Source organism: Panthera pardus, unplaced genomic scaffold, assembly GCF_024362965.1.
Source record: "Panthera pardus isolate Hobbes unplaced genomic scaffold, ASM2436296v1 HiC_scaffold_8, whole genome shotgun sequence".
Classification (NCBI taxonomy): Eukaryota; Metazoa; Chordata; class Mammalia; order Carnivora; family Felidae; genus Panthera; species Panthera pardus.
In genome coordinates this window covers 148,063,498-148,081,002 of record NW_026527013.1, presented here as the reverse complement: position 1 = coordinate 148,081,002, position 17,505 = coordinate 148,063,498, and the positions used below count along the sequence as shown (strand labels likewise).

Here is a 17,505-nt window from a genome sequence, read left to right as displayed (position 1 = left end):
GATGAGAGCAGATGCACCCCTATTCATAGACGCTAACATTTCTCAACTCTAAGGATAAAGAGAAAATCCGATAAGCTTCCTAACAGAAAGAACCACTAATTTATAAAGGAAATGGAATCAGTCTGGTATAGCCTTTTCTTCTGCCAAACTGTAAGCTAGAAGGTGGAATAACTCTCGGGATTCCTGAGAAAAAGAACTGTAAGTCCAGAATTCTGTGTTGAGCTCTCATTTACCTGTCAGGTGAAAAAAAGGACCTATGGGCATGCAAGGGTTTCGAGCATTTATTAACGGTAACAGCTAGCAGCCAGAATCCATTAAGGAGACAGAACTCATCAGTTGCTTTTACAGAGAGAATTTAATAGAAGAATTGTTAATGAAGTATTTAAGAGCTGAAAAGGCAGGGAAAAAACAACTCACAACAAAAAAGAGCCCTAAGACAGTGCTGTAGACATAGATGGTTCACATTATATTTCTGTTAATTAGAATTTATCTAGTAGCCATGTCCAAAAAGCACAAAGCAATAGGTGAAAATAATTCTAAGGTGTTTTATTTCCCCCCGTGTATCCCAAATATCATTTTAACGTTTAATATTAAGTTATTAACGATATATACCACATTCCTGTTTTCATACTAAGTATTAAAAATCCAATGTGTACTTTATACTGAAAGTGCGTCTCAGTTTGTAACAGCCACATTTGTGTGGCTATTATTGACTGTATCACACAGCACAGCTTGAAGGTGCCCCAGACTTAGCCCTGGTGGGAAGCGGTGGCAGTTGTTAAACATGGAAGTTTGCAGGAGGGGTTCTTAGTGCTGCTCAGCCTCCGAGGAGGAGGTGCCCCCTGGCTGGTGGTGATCCTGTCTCTGAGCTTAGAGGAGAGGCCAGTGTTGCTGGGACTCAGATTTTGAGGAGCGCCCTGGTAGGCAGGGCTGGTGTCTCCAGACTGGGGTACAGTGAGGTTGATTTTGCAAGTGTGGGCAAACTGGATTAAATAGTGAGGCCCGAGTGATGCTGAAAGGCATAGACAAGCAAACAGGAGAGTGGCTTTTTCTTCCTCTAGCTTTGCAGTCTCCCTCTGGCACCCTCTATTGGCAGAACCCAAGAGGGACCCAACCGCAGAGCAGAAATGTGGTGTAGAGACTTCCAGCTCTCAACATCACAAAAGTAGATAGAAGAGGGATGTGAAGCTAATAGTTGTAGAGAAATATCTGATGCAGTAGACTATCTTAGGAAAATACTTAAAAGAATTCTAACGAAATTTCAAATGACAACAGAGATCTCAATATAGGGAAAGGTGGAGAGGAGAAGTTCCCATGAGGAACATTTTTATAATGTGTACATGAATGATAGAAACGTCTAATAAGGATAGTATTAACACCGATGCTTGAAACTGGGGAGAATCCTTGAAGAGAAAACCCACGAATTGTATGAATTTGAAAACACTGAACCCTTAGCTAAGAGTTGGGTTGAGGGGAAAAGTCACTGTATTCAAATGATTTCATCTGACTGAGTTTGCAGAGGGTAGTGGTTGAGAAAATAGTAGGAGTTTTGTTTTTAAACTGTAGTAGGGGGAAAACGTGTCTGAACAGGAAAAGGAATGGCCACTAATTGCATACAAAAATACTGTAGATCTTTTTGAGAGGTGAAGAGAATATATAGTATATAACTGGGAAAACAAGGAAGGGGGAGAAAAGGAGATAATGACAAGGTAAAAATAATAGTAAACATAAAATGGAAGAAATAAAGGTAAGTGTATCAATTGTTATACTGTTGATAATTGTGGCTGGCCACATTGCCCATTTAAAGATCAAGGCTGCCAGATTGTGTTAACACACAGACACATTCACCTACCCAGAAGCTATGTATTATATGATGTATGCTTAAAACAAAGTAATTTGTTTTAAACTTAATAAGTTAAGGTTAAAAATTAATGGTTGGGCAAAGTTGTCTCACACAAACAGAAATCTGAGAAAGGTACAATTCAAGGTTGTAACCGCTAACCAGAATAAAGAAGCACGATTATGTGACGATAACAAGCACAGTTTACAAAAACAAGTCATTATTAACCTTTATGCATCAAATTAACAGCTCAATATATGAATCAAAAACAATGAGAAATTCAAAGACTACTTGATTAAAAAAAAATAAAAGACTTTGTGTAATCATTCTTAAAAATGTTTACCCTGGGCTTGACGGAGGAATCCGCTAAGCTTTAACATTAAAGCATCTCCCATAAAAGAGATGGATTGAGTCAGGTGAGGTGTGCATCTGTATGTTCCAGAGGCATAATGCCGGTGGAGGGTGAGAGGTTGTAGTTTGGTTCAAGCTTGAAAGTTCTTTGAAAGAGAAAAGAAGTATTGATTATTTTCCTCTGCAAGTCTTAGAATGGAGAATGGTAATGTCTTCTCTCTCACTCTTATCTGGCCAAAATTTCCCCAGACTTCCCACCTTAACAAGGGCATTAATTTCAAAATATGTGTCCTGGCACAATGTGTCTTTTATGAAGAAGAAATCTAAATTCAATCACCGTAAAAGGCTTGATGTGTGTTCTGTATACTTGAGGATATGAAGATGCTGTCATTTCTTCATAGTTCAGAATCTTCTTTATGCAGATACCCCTGTATCTTAGGTCACTGAATCAGGAGTGTTGTGGTTTTCTGTCTTCAGCAGGAAGCCATCTCACACTGCCATCTCTCCCTGGCTCAAGCTGCTCATGTGGGCTGATGAGAGGGATTTGTCCCCGAGGTACCTGCGTTTGTATCCAGCGGACTCTGTGGTTGCCCTCCTCCAGCATCTTAGTACGTAAACCCCTGCAGCACCCACAAGAACAGTGCTAGCAAGGGGAGGGGTGTAGATACTTTCTAGACAAGAAACAGGTCACGCAAGGTGATTTCTTCCTTCTACTTCTGTGAAACAGCTGGTTTTCAAGCCCTGCTGATAAGCCACAATTTAATGGTGTCTCTACCTCCTTACTCTTACCACTGTTCATTTGTATTTTGAATATTGTGACAAGTGATGTAACCTTTAAAATAAATAGTTGATTTTGGTGTAAGATGTCTCTAAATATTCAGCCTAAGCCCATAAAGAAGTGGCCATAGGTCTTTCTGGGAGAGGGAAGACAGGGGTGCCTCAGGGTGTTGTGTAAGTTCCTCCCAGGGAGTTTAATTGTGAATTTCCAAGGGACAGAGGCATTTATGAGCCATGGATATGGTGACATTAACTTGGGAATAAAATCAGAATTCTTTTCAAGTGTAAGTGTATTTTTCTGTGCAGTAGGAGAATGCATTTGGTAAGAAAATGGTATCAGAAAGCCACACAGGTAGAACTTGTTCCCAAGTAAGAACTGAAATAGGGACTCTAGGTACAAAATAATATATGATGTGTGATGGGAGGCAGTCATTGGGTGGGGGCAGGGATGAAAACCGATTAGGATTATGGCTACAGGCAATCCCCAGTAAAAGTTGTGGGTTTCCAGTTATGGGCTGAGTTTCACCTCCAGCATCATTTTGAAGTTATGCAGGAAAATGTCCAGACTACAAGTAAATTTGAGTGTATACTAAAATCACTTAAAAAAAATGTTCTTCTGCAAAGAAAGGAGACCTTGATTGTTAAATTCTGAATGACATTTTAAATGATATTTATGTAGAAACATAGATGACAAAAATGAATGTCCTCTCAGTTATATTCAGAGCCAGGTCATAATGCTGGTTAAATAATACTAATTTACTATATGATTTGTGAGATTGCGGTCATTCAGCTTTCCAAGACGGTGCCATTTATTGCTAAATCACCATTATATAAAGAATACCTATGTTCTGTAATGCTAAACTATGCTTATAATCTGTATTCATTCTTTCAAAAATATTTGTTGAATACCTGCCAAGAGCTAGGCACTATTTAACTTACATAAGCTTTGGTGTTACATAACTTCTCTCTGTCTCTGCTTCCTCATTCAAAATACAATAATCGATTCCATAAGGTTTGTTGTGAGTTATGCCTGACAAGTGCCTAGACCTGTGCCTGGCACAGAAGTCAGCATTATTAAATGCTAACTCTTTATCTGTCGCACATCTGTATATTCCATATAGGTATATATAAATGTCACATAGGACACATAGCTATTATATAAATGGTATATTAATGTGCGTTTACCTTCATGCGTGTATTTTGGAACCTCAGTGCACAGATATCTCTTCCAGTATTTGAAGTAATTTGAGCAGAGAAGTATTAAGCTTGCTCTGTACTTTATAAAGTCTCACTAATAAAAAGTTGTATACTTGTTCCATCATTATTTTTAATAGTCTAATAATCAGTTCGTTGAATTACCAGCTCAGCTTTTCTGTTTAAAAAATGAATAGTACACAGTATTTTGAATGCTGGTTCAGCATGTTCTGACAAAGTATGATGCATTAAAATAAAATTCATCATTAGCATTAGAAATGACCTTTGAGGTTGTAGTCGCTCATTTTTCTCTTGCAGTGTTTGAAACAGTCTGAGTCAAGTGCATTGCAATACTTCGCAGATATTGTCTGTGTATAATGGTCACAGTTCAATTGTAGATCAATCATTTCATCAAGTTACTGTATCTCTAACAATCTTCATTTCCCGTTTATTGTTGCCCATTATCTGAGGTTCTTGTTATTGTTCCTCAGTAATATAATGGCCTTATACATTAAATTATAAAGTAATTTTCTAAGCTAGAATTGTATGGAATTACTTACGTGTCAACCCAGATGAAGATAAATCTAAGTGTCGTGAATGGCCACATGAGCAGTGTGCAGGTTCAGAGAAACATATAGGGCCACTGAAAGCCACACCACTTTGGGGAAAGGCTGGTAATAATTTTGACTTTGGCAAAATCTGACTTGATGTAGTGGAAACAAATAAAAAATGAGGTTTTAAAAAATAATTATGAATAATATCAGATTTAAAACCTGTCCGTGTATGACCACAAAGTAAGTGATGTAATAGAAACGAATTCCGGTAGAGGGGTGACTCTTTAGGACATTTAAGAGCATAGCTTTGGAAATCCAATCAGGTTGTTCTCTGTCTCCCTCCCATGTGCTTTTCCAGACCCCAGTCTTTCTCATGTAAAGAAGGGGGATGACAGTGCCTCCTTCATGGAGGATAATGAGGTTTACTGTACAAAAAATGGGTAGCCAAAGCTATCTTTAAAATGTCCTTCCCACTTTCTTGAAATCTTTAGGTTCTTTGGAATAAAATAATAAAGGCTGGTTTTTTACATAGAAACTGAAATAGGTAGGACTAGATTATAGATAGCTATGAAAGCTGGATATATGAGTAGTTTATTTTTTTTCCACTTAAAAGGAAAAATATAATATTCATTATAGGAGATTTGGCTGGTTTTTAGAAATTCATTTTGCTGGTGTACTTAAGTCTCTCACCTGATGGAGAATAGACTGAGAAAAAGAGCGAAGTTGCTAGGGCTTGAGGTATAAGGGCAGAGCTGACTGGTATTTGTTTCATTAAGCTTAGGCAAGCTATCCAATTACTTAATGCAAATAAGAAAAGTTTACACTAAACTCCTACTTCTTTGCTTAAAACTCTAGAGAATTTAAATGAGGAGAGATATGTATTTAAAAGAAGGAGATTTAAATGAAACTTAAATCAGGGGCTTAATGTAGAATAATATTAGACCAGGAGATCTGAAATAATAAGTGGGGAATGCCAGTAAATAAAAAGGGAATGTATTCTCCAAAATATTTGGTTTGGCTAGTTTTATTTTGAGATAATTCTTAAAGCTTTGGAAACCCAAGTTAATAATGCAATAATAGTGCAAGTTTTATCTCATACCCTCTTTTCACCTAAGAGGGACCTTAAAAGTAAAGTGCTGCCTTCTGTTGTCAATGAGCACTTCACTCTTGTTTCCCTAGTGGAGTGTTTACCGAACGACCTGGCTTCTGGTGTGCAACTCCACCTTTGGGCCGGTAGCATTCAATGAGGTCCAGAAAACAGGCTCATCTCACTTGGCGCAAAATACGAGGAAAATTAGGTGATCATACAGCCGTCTACCTTTCATAGACGGCCATTGAACAGAGTAGCTTGGTGGAATAATAAAAGCAAGGGCACCCGAGAGGAAGCTCAGAAAAGAATTGGGAGCTTCTGAGAATACAGGCAGTTTTTCTTTGCAAAGCAGTTGTAAAATGTTTTTAATGAATCAGTGAAAGAGGAAACTTAATTAGAAGAAAGTATTGCTATAAATGAATTTCGTGGAGGAGAGATTTGGGGAAATTAGGAAGATTACAATATAGAAATTTTTAATCTGTTGCTTTTACTTCCGAAGTAAAAAGGAAACCTCATTTAGTGACACCATCTATCTGAAATCTGCCCTCCAAAATAATATGTCAGTAAGGAAAACTTCTAAAATTTTCTAAAATTCTTTTCTAAAATTGCAAAGGCCATTCATTTCAAATCCCCTTTCAAGCCTTGCACTAATTTTTATTGATAATTGTGTGTGTGTTTGTGTGTGTCTGTATGTTTTAAAAGCGTTCCCTCGGTGACCCTAAATATGCCAGCCATTGGTGCCTGAGACAGCAGTCACAGAGCTCTAAAGAAAATGCTTTCTCAGATGTTTCCTCTAAAACTCATTCTCCTTCCCAAGGTTCCTCAGTTAATATCCTCTAGATTTCAATTCACATCCATATAGTTTCATAGCAACCTCACTTAAAAAAAAAACCAAAAAACCATCAGAGTTTAAGCTTCATGAGGATAAGGACTGTGTGTCTCTTGTGCTCACCATTTTGTTCTCAGTAATCACAATAGTGTCTGATACTCCGTAATTATGTATCGAGTGAATTTGTGAATCCCACTTTTTCTTTTCTTTTTCTTTCTTTCTTTCTTTTTTTTTAATTTTGAGAGAGAGGAAGAGAGAACCCATGCAAACAGGGGAGGAGGATGGGGGGTAGAGAGAGAGACAAGGAAAATCCCAAGCAGGCTCCGAGCTGTTAGCTCTGAGCCTGACGTAGGGCCTGAACCCATGAACCATGAGACCATGACCTGAACTGCAATCGAATTGGACTGAGCCACCCAGGCGCCCCTAGTACATGGTTTTTATTAAGTAGTGGGAAAGTCTAAGGATGACACAAGAAATAGAAGTGCCCACTGAGTGAAAATTTGGAAATGATACTTCTTAGTTTCATTTGTCCCCTACCACCACCTTTCTTAAGAGTTTGTACAGGATGAGGAATAATGTATTTAATGTATGATGTTTGTAAAACTTGTACCTGCAAGTGGCCTTAAGATGGTACAGTCCAACCTTCACATTTTAAAGCTGAGCAAACAGGTTTATTAGATTGTACAGATAGATTAGTTGCTGACAGGTAATAAGAATTTGTTCTGGCCCTACCGCCAGACTTTCTGAAGATGCAGGTCTATTTGTAATGGTGAATAAAAGTGGCTAAGAATTTATTAAGAAGGGGAAATAATTTTCTTTTTAGTCACTTTGTGCCCATCTAGTCTCTCTGCAGCCAAGAGTCCAGCACAACTAGGTGCTGATATTCCAGAGGCTCTGAAGTATTGTGGAGTATAGAATTTCCATCTACAATAAAAGTATTATAACGTCCTTCTGTTTTAGGGTATTTCGTGTAGTCTGGGACTATATCACACTTGTGACACTTGCAACCCGGTGGCTTGGCTCTTGTGGGGTTCAGCTGGTCTCGCCAGTTGTTTTGTAAATCCCTCAGTCTTCTATGTTCTGCAGCTGGTTTCCCTCCATCCCTTCCTCCCCCCGTTTCTTTCCTTCTTTCTTTCCTTTCTTTCTCTTTTTCTTTCTTTCTTTCTTTCTTTCTTTCTTTCTTTCTTTCTTTCTTTCTTTCTTTCTTTTCTTCCTCTTTCTTTCTTTCTTTCTTTCTTTCTTTCTTTCTTTCTTTCTTTCTTTCTTTCTTTCTTTGTCTGTGGTTGGAAACATGCTCCTCACTCATTCTTGCATGCATACATTCAACAAGTATTTGTTGAGCACTTACTCTGTGGCAGGCACTGGTAAAAGCACCGGGAATATAGCAGTGAACAAAAACAGACCACCTTCTTGCCCTTACAGAACTTATAGGCAAGTGGGGAAGAAACAAAGGAGCAGGTGAAGGGATAGGGCTGCAAGGGCATTGTCATTTTCAACTTTGGTAGTTCTTGAAGGTCGTAACAATAAAGCAGAACTTCTTAGTGGTGAAAACTCGGAAACAAAGATGGAGAAGACCAAGCTATATATAGTCATGGTATATTTAGCGAACTTGGAGATTTTCTTCTTCTTTTCAGAATACTATTGCTTTCTCTGTGTTCCTGACCCCATAGTGAGTACTGTTACTAATACTGCTACTTACCCTAATAGTGGTGAGTGCTTATTGTATTACAGGCATCATGCTAAGTGCTTTGTGTATGTAGAACCCTTTAAGGTAGGTATTACACCAGTTCATTTTGCTCATGAGAATAACAAGACCCAGGGAGGTTGGCTCAAGCATTGACTCAGCTAGTAAGTGCTAGAGCCTTGTTCTGGACCCAGGACTCCCAACTCCAAAGTCTGTGCCTCTGTACCAAATATTACAAACTGATAACCTTTATGTTTATTATAACATTGAAGTTGTGTATATGTTTTTTCTTTTTTTTTTCTTTTTTTAAAGTTTATTTTGAGAGAGAGAGTGAGTGGGGGGAGAGACAGGAGAAGGAGAATCCCAAGTAGCTTCTGTGCTGTCAGCTCAGAGCCCAATGTGGGACTCGATCCCATGAACCATGAGATTCATGAGCCAAAATCAAGAGTTGGACACTTAACTGACTGAGCCACCTGGGCACCCCAAACATAGTAGTTTGCTTCTTTTTCATTACCTTGTCAAAACTTTTAAGCTTGAACCCCTTTTAACTACATTTGTAGTTAAAATTGGTATATGTGAGTAAACTAAATTTTAAAAAGTAGGCAGTTATTATTAAATAAATACTACTTTAAAATATGATATATACCACATGTGGTAGAAGATAGGAAATCTAGTTGTACAGAATTCATTTTATGTTAATGAACTAATAATGTAATTTTTGTAATAGTTGTATATATGTATGTAAAGTCCCTAGCACGGTGCTCGGCATAGAGTAGGTGATCTATACATGATGGTGATTTTTATTATTTTTAGTTTCCACCTGACTTGTAACATAGGTAATATCTTTTACATGCAGGTGCCATGCCAGTAAAATGCTTTCTTTAACTGCACCATCTTGTTACCTTAAACGGTAACCTCAGCAGTGACCGGCACACTAGCTTGATGAGGACCACTTCATTTTTGATGTTCTTCTCCTTTTACAGGGCCTCCAGGATTTATGGGAGTGGAAGTATATTTTGCTAGTTGAGGGCTGTGGCTCTTGGTTTAGTAAGCATTAGAATCACCTGGAGGGCTTATGAAAAGGCAGTTTGGAGACACTACCCCCAGACTTTCTAATTCAGTAGATGTGTGTGGTGTCCAAGTATTTGCATTTCTCACAATTTCCCATGGGTGCTGCCACTGCTGCTCATTTATGGATACTTTTGGAACTGCTGCTTGGAAGTGACAAGACTTCGCATTATTGGTGTTCTTTTTCGATTATGCAGGTCCACTGAGTTACTGTATTGGTATCATTGATGTTGCTGAACTCACTGTGAAATAGTATGGAGAAATTTGATTTGTGTCAGTGTGATTGTACTTACTGTTTCAGGAGAAGTTCCTAATTTTTTTTTTTAATGTTTATTTATTTATTTTTTAAGTGAGAGAGAGAGAGCACAAGTGGGGGAAGGGGCAGAGAGAGAGGGAGACACAGAATCCGAAGCAGGCTCCAGGCTCCAAGCTTTCAGCTCAGAGCCCGAGGTGAGGCTTGAACCCACAAATTGTGAGATCATGACCTGAGCCAAACTTGGACGCTTAACCGACTGAGCCACCCAGGCATCCCTTAAGGAAAAGTTTCTAGAGGTTACTTTTGCATTAGAGATTTTCAAAGTGTAGGTTTTAATGTGTTTCTGTTATTCGTCTTTATTCAAGACCTAAAAACACACAGGTTTAATTTTTTGGAATATATTTTACAAGGTAATTTCTAATTATATTTTTAATTATAATTAAGTTTGGTTATAATTGATTTCTGAGAATTTCAGAGTATCTGGATGATGTGGGAGTTTAAAAATAGTAGCAAAGATTTTTATTTTCTTTAGTTCTTTTCAAAAATCATTTTAAGACTAAATTTGATAGAGTAGTATTGAATTCAATTTGGTGCTCATCATTCCCACTTACAAAGTAGATTTCATTCAGAATTTCACTTATACCAACATAACAATTTTACCTTTTCTTTTTAAAGCAGTGCTTGTACCTTTAGGGATATGATGGTATACAGGGGTTATTCTCTCAAAGAAGAAAAGGCAATCAGAAAGTCTTTGTTCATGAGATTAGACTGAAATATCTTCTCATTCACTGATTACTGAATACCTTTATGTGCCAGGCATTATGGTGAAAATAGGTACCAAAGTATTTTATCTTTTTCATGCACAATGAGGGGTTTTAGTGGATGGTAACTGACTATGATGTAATTGTGTGATGAGGTTACTGATAAACCCAGTGTTGTCGGATGCTTCATTAACACAATCAGTATTCTGTACAGATCTTAGAGGGTGAAGTTCTGTTTTCTTATTTTGCTAGACTTATTTCTTATTTTGTGTCCATAGTGTTACATTTAGTTTGGAGCTAAGGGACAAATTGGAGTCCTTCCAGAAGTGAGGACCTCTGCTGTTGAAAGGTCTTGCCATTTTTGCATATGAGGATCCTTGGAAAATGGGAGTAATTCATCTGGAGGGAAGACATCTTAATTATGTTTTTAGTTCCCTGCTGTAATGTAAGATCCATGAGGACAGGGACCCATCCTTCTTGTTCAGCACTGTGTCATCGTGCTTCTTTCCATGGCTGGTGTGTGTTCCACAAACAGTTGAATGAGTCAGTTTTGACGGGAAGATGATGGTTACTTTCAAATATTTGTCTTGTAGATGGCCTGTTAATTAGACTTACTGCTTATATTCCAGAGGACAAAGGAGGCAGGCACCAGGGATGGAATTTTTAGGTGGGCACATTTCAGTTTTACATAGGAAGAACTTTGTAAAACTAGTTTAATAGTCCTATCAATTAACTTTTTCCGGGATTTGAATTCTGCTATTTTAAATGTTTGGGTAGGGGCTGCATGGGGGCTTAATAGAAAATATACGCACTTTTTTTTTTTTTTAATATTTAATTTTGAGAGACAGAGAGAGAGAGTGAGTGAGTGAGGGAGGGGCAGAGAGAGATGGAGACCTAGAATCCGAAGCAGGCTCCAGGCTCTGAGTTGTCAGCACAGAACCCGATGTGGGGCTCGAACCCACAAACCATGAGATCATGATCTGAGCCGAAGTCAGATGCTTATTAACTGAGCCACTCAGGCGCCCCAGAAAATATACGTGCTTTTAATAAATTATAGGCCAGAGTGATTTTTGGCTGCTTCTCTATTAAAGTATTTTGTTAACTAATAACCAGTAAAATAGTTTTTCCTAAGTTAGTCCTTTCCTGTCTTTTCAGACTTAAGCAAAGCAAAGAACTGGACCGAGAGAGGGCTTTTGCCAATGAGCAGTTAACCAGAGCTATTCTTCGAGAAAGGATATCAAGTGAAGAAGAACGAGCCAAGGCAAAGCACCTGGTGAGTATTAAAGATTTAGTAGAAATGTCTTGTCTACAAGGAAATCTCTGATGTTCGGGAAAAGCTAAGTACTTCTGGCCAGCTTTCAGTGTGGACAAAATGCATGTTCTCTTTGCTTAGTTTTTTTTTTTTTTTTTGTTTGTTTGTTTTGTTTTTTTTCCTCTTATAAGTTGTTGACAATTTGCTAAGATTAACCTTGAAGGACTTTTTAAGGCAGGCAACTTGAGAATTATTGCAGTGATGATCCACACTGAGACACTGCACATGCATCTTCCCTGAAGGGATATTGCTTGTTTGCTCTGCTTGCCTCCCTCCCCGCCCCCACCCCCTTCCCCTTGATTTTGATTTCATTGTCTTTGAAACCTCTGGGGCAAGCAGCCTATCTTGTTTCTATCCCTGCTCGCAACCACCAGATGTTAGTCTGGGAAGTCTCCAGCAAAGGTGAGTAAGTTTTGATCAATCACTTTCTGGGCTTTAGAAAGGGAAAGATGCGTAGCAAAGGCTTTGGGGAACTGTATTTTTAAAGAAAAGGGATACTTTTTTTAAAAGAAACATTTTGAAACAGTTTGAGAGGGAAGGTTATATAAACGTTAAAAATTGATTATTGATAGGGGAAAATTTAGAAGGCACCCATAAATCTGTCATTCTTACATAACTGTAAGAATTACAGTTACAAACACTGGGGTGTGTTTCCTCTAGACAATTTTTTTTTTAAGAGAGGGGTTGGAGAGAGGGGCAGAGAGAGAGAGAGAGGAAGAGAATCTTAAGCAGGCTCCGTGCTCAGCACAGGGCCTGACCCAGGGCTCCATCTCACAACCCTAAGATCATGACCTGAGGTGAAATCAAGTCAGACACTTAATCAATGGAGCCATTCAGGCACCTCTAGACAATGTTGATTCTTAGATCAATTACATACTTTAAGAATTTGTGTATACATAAGAATATATAAGAATTTGTATAATGCTGTATATAGCATTTACCATCATGAATGTTTTCTTATATCAGTGAATGTTCTTGTGAAATGTACTTTTTGATGGCTAAATAACATCCTGTCTTCTCTGTGCGACATAACTTATCAAAGGATTTTCCATTGTTAGGGAAAAGTGGGGCTGCTCTGGTTGAATTTTGGTGTCCCAACAGCTTACTGCCCACTTCAGTCTTCCTAGAAACCCACATGTAACTTCCCAGGACCACTAGTGTTCATTGGAGTACAGTTGGGAAATCAGTGGAGAAGTAAAATGAGACTATATTGGAGAACTTTGATTGCAGAACTGAGGGGGATGTCCCTTGTTCAGCAGGCCATTGAGAACTGTTGAAAAATTGATAAGAAAAGGGTCACTTTGTGTTCTCTCGTATTTTTTCCCTTGGTCCTTTCTTTGAGAGGCCAACTGCTATGACCACATGCCATTAGAGAAAATAAAAGGAAGCCGATGTGTAATGAATCCATTTCTCCAAAGACTAACCCAGGGTCCAGGCTAAATGGGTAGACAGTGAAGCCAGAACAGAAGTGATGGCCCAAGAAAGAAATGTCCAGGGTCAGACTGTTTTGTAGGTCTCTTCTTTCTTGATTCTGGGGTCATAGGGTATAGATAACAACTTATAGTATCTTCCAGATTTTGGCACCTATCATAATATTAGCCAAAACAGAGCCCTCACAGCACTTAGGGACTAAAAGTGGAATTTATACAAGAGGATTATAGTCGATCTGTCCTGGCTTGAGTGTTCTTAGAGATTTGAGTGGTAGTTCATGGCCACAGCAACATGGCTGCCCATAGCAATCTAGCTACCTGATACGAGGTTAACCCCCCTGTATTGTTGTTATTCATTTTAGAAGGCATGCATATTCATTGGATAAAAGTCAGGAAGTAAATAGAAAAATATTGAGATCACTTGGATTAACACTATCCAGAGACAATTACTGTTAATATTCTGGTTTATTATTTTTGTATTCCTTTCCACATTCCACTAAGTCTGTATAAAACATTTATATTAATATATTTATATGTAGTTCCCCAAACATAGGTGATGGCATACATAGTCTCATATAACTCTTACAGTAACCTGCACATTAAAACAATTTAGACTATATGTAAAGATCATTCTGTATTCATAAATATGTATTTGTGTGATCACTTTTAATGATTGATGACTGCATTTCACAGCATTTTCTTCTAATAAGATAATACAGGGACATTATAGAAAATTTGGAAAATGTACAAATTACTAAGGAACTGTCTGTCTCATACTCGTTAGGATGGCTGCTATCAAAAAAACCTACAATAACAAGTATTGGCAAGGATGTTGTGGGAATGTAAAATGATATAGCCACTATGGAAAACATTATGGCAGTTACTCAAAAAATTAAAAATAGAATTACCATATGATTCAGCCATCCCACATCTGGGTATTTATCTAAAAGATTTGAAAGCAGGGTCTCAAAGAGATATTTGTACATAGCAACATTATTCCTAACAGGCAAAAAGTGGAAACAGCCCAAGTGTATGTGAGTAGATGAATGCATAAACAAAATGTGGTATGGACTTACAGTGGCATGTTATTCAGCTTTAAAAAGGAAGGCAATTCTGACACAGTGCAACATAGATGAACCTTGAGGATATTATGGTGAGTGCAATAATCCAGTCACAAAAAGACAAATACTGTGCGACTCCACTTACATGAAGTGTCTAGAGGAGTCAGATCTATAGGGAGAAATTCTGGAAGGGTGGTTGTCCTGGGTTGTGGGGAGGGAGAAATGGAGCACTTTTTCATGGGTATGGAGTTTCAGTTTTGCAAGATGAAAACAGTTCTGGAGATGGGTTGAATAACAATGTCCTTTTCCTGAACTCTTCGCTTCTAAATGGTTAAGAGGGCAGATTTTATGTTATGTGTATATTACCACAAATAAAGATTTAAAAAGATTCTAAAGAAAATAAACATTAGTGCACGTGTAATATTTAGAGGGTATAAAGTTTATTCTTCCTTTTCCCCCATACGTCTACAGTCCAGTTTCTAGATTCTACAATCTAGCAACTTATAAAACAGGATTTAAGTGATTCAAGTCTAATGTTGTCCTTTAGTACTTTGATTCTCAGCTGGAGAAGTAGGCATCCCCAACACCCGTTATTCCTGTGAGAGTCACTTCGAGAATGTTAGCATGTTTCTGCTGTGAGTGCTGGGCCCCAGTTGCGGCCATTCTTCACCCTAACATGTGAGACTTGTGGAATGGTGATCAAACATTGATTTTGTTCCTCTTTATTTAGAGCCCGGATGTTGCAGCCAGTAAGAAAGTAAAGGTTGGGTTTCACATGTTTGAAGGAATTGGAAAGCTGTCTTTCAGGAGAGCTAGGAAAAAAGAAACAAAACTGATGGGATATTGGTACCGTGAAATAAAACGAACTCCTTCCCCAGTCCCCGTTTGCCTCTACCCGCTGACAGTTGACATTTAGATTGCTGTCTCCGTCCAGGCTTCTCTTCCCACAGTTGTAGCAGCTGGCTTTACTGAAGCTCTTTGAAGGGCAAAGACGGTAGTCCTGTTGTTGAAGTTTTAAAATCGGATCAGATCAGACTTTGCCTTTAGGAAGAATTGCTTTAACTGGAGAAGCTGTTCAGTGCTGCTCTAGATCCGAGAAGCCCATACTAGCCCCTCACTCTCCTTCTCACTGACTGGTACTGATCTCTTAGCTGATTTTTACCCAGAAGTTTTAGAGAAGAAGTTCACTGACAGGAATGAGTGTTTCTTAAGTGCAGGGAAGCCCCTCCATAAAGAATGAAGATTAAATAAAAGGACAGCACCAGGCAACCTGTAAAGTTCAACTTGACATTCTATGTATCTTTAAGACCTTGTACGTATATAAATCTAATATTTTCTGTGTCATTAGATTTTTTTAAAAAAAATTAAAGAGTAGGGAGTTGTGTCTTTTTTAACTTTGGAATTACATTTAATTTCTTTTTAAAATGTGAATTAAAATTTTGGTTCACTCTTTTTTTTGTCTTATTAAATTTTGTTGACTTAACATTAGTCATTTTTTTGTTACCCCACAGAACTATGTAGTATTTTCTTTTTTCTTTTCTTAACCTAAACTTTAAAAGAGTCCACAGTTTACTTAAGGAAATAGTCAAATAAATATACCTCTAATTATGCAGTAGTGTTCTTCACCCATTGGATGGATGTTTTAGTGAGTGCTTACTGTGTGAAAAACACTGGGCTAGATACATACCAAGTGTATATAAACGAAAAAGACAAAATCTTATTCTTAAGAAATTCACAGTATAGTGTGGGAGACTGATACATTAAAAATAAGTTAAGAAGCACTAACTCTGTTAGAAAACCATGCCACTTACATTCTTGAGAGAATTCTGACTTTTGTGAAAGCAGGGACTTTTAACTCATTGCCACATGTGCATTTGTTTGTTCAACACACATTGAGTGCCTAATATATAAGTGCCTAGCAAAGGGGAATTAGTCAATTAATACTTGTTGGTTGATTAAAGGAAGAATCAAATCTACTCAAGCCCTGAAAATGAGAGAGGGCGTGGGAAAGAATAGAAAAGACTTCTTAGGGAAGTGGTGCCTGAGCTGTGTGTTGAGGAATGAGCAGGGATCGTGCGTATGGTTGAGGAGTAGGGATGCTTTCATGTTGGCAGGTGAAAGCATGGAGGCGTGGGGCCAGTGGTATACCGAAAGGAGTTGCCGAGCAGGAAGTCCAGGGCAGGGAGTGTTGAGTGATGAGACAAGAGGTTGGCAGGGCTAAGATCATGAGTTCTGTGTATGCGATCCAGGGAACACTGCACCATATACATATAAGGGGAGAAATGAAATGGTTAGGTAGGCATTTTGATACCTTAACCTGGTGAAGTGGGCAGGACAGAGTAGAGGAGGAAGTAAGTGGAAAGAGACAAGTGCAAAGTCTTCATTAATCCTATTTGAGGGCGGGTGGTGCTGGAATTTGGACAGTGCTAGTGGCGATGGAGAGAAAAGAGGACAAGTAAGAGATATTTAGATGATAGTACTTAGAAGATTTTAGATTTGAACAGTTGAAAGAAGTGGCAGGGGTGACTCCAAGGTTTCTGTTATTAGAAATCCTCTTATTTTAAATAGAAAAAGTAGCTATCAATGAAAAACATTCTTGGTTAAGTGCATATTGTGCAGTGTGACTTCTGTGTGGAATTGGGGAGGATTCTGGACTCAGAAACCGCACTAATTATTTTGTTTGACTCTAGATGAGATCATTAGTCAGATTTGGTCCCTTTCTGCACTTCCCTCTTTCGCAAATTTATTGAACACCTACAATGTGTTACACACTGTTAGTTGCTGGGGATGCAAAGATGAATTATATCTGCTTACTTTTCTTTGAAGACTCTCCTACAAGGTGTAGGGCTTGTGGGAGGGTCATTCTTCAACTCTTCTTCTACTTATGTCATATTTCTTTGAATCTGTAAAACCTTGTAGTGTTTAGAAGAAATAACACTAAAAAAATAGGGTAGGTGAATGCATAAATTTAGTTTTTCTAAATTTAAGTGACTGTTTCACCAAAATGTCACTTTTTATCCCCAGTTTCCTTTTTGTCTGAAATGCACCAGTGAAGCAATCAAGAAGAAGAATTGATTAATTTTGTGCTGTGTGCTTTTCAGTTCTATGTTTTGTTTGTGCTTCAAACTGTGACAGTTGAAATTTCATGGTCAAAGAGAAAAAGGTTTTGAAATTTGGGGTATGGAGGAAAATGACTAAATTAAAAGAAGTAGATAAGAATACCAACGCTGCCCAAATATAAGTGAGGTTCTGCCCAAGGCCAAAGGATGCAGTTGGGATTGTCATTTTGAAATGATCA

General features: G+C 38.1%; 1 protein-coding gene across 2 annotated transcripts in view; it reads left to right on the top strand.

Moving 5' to 3' along the window:
* CHCHD3 (coiled-coil-helix-coiled-coil-helix domain containing 3) overlaps positions 1–17,505 on the top strand; it is a 279,336-nt gene that overhangs the window by 91,367 nt on the left and 170,464 nt on the right. For both annotated transcript variants that reach the window (XM_019452778.2, XM_019452779.2), the window contains exon 4: positions 11,560–11,677. In XM_019452778.2, coding sequence (XP_019308323.1) covers positions 11,560–11,677 — 118 coding nt within the window. The remainder of the gene's footprint in view (positions 1–11,559; positions 11,678–17,505) is intronic.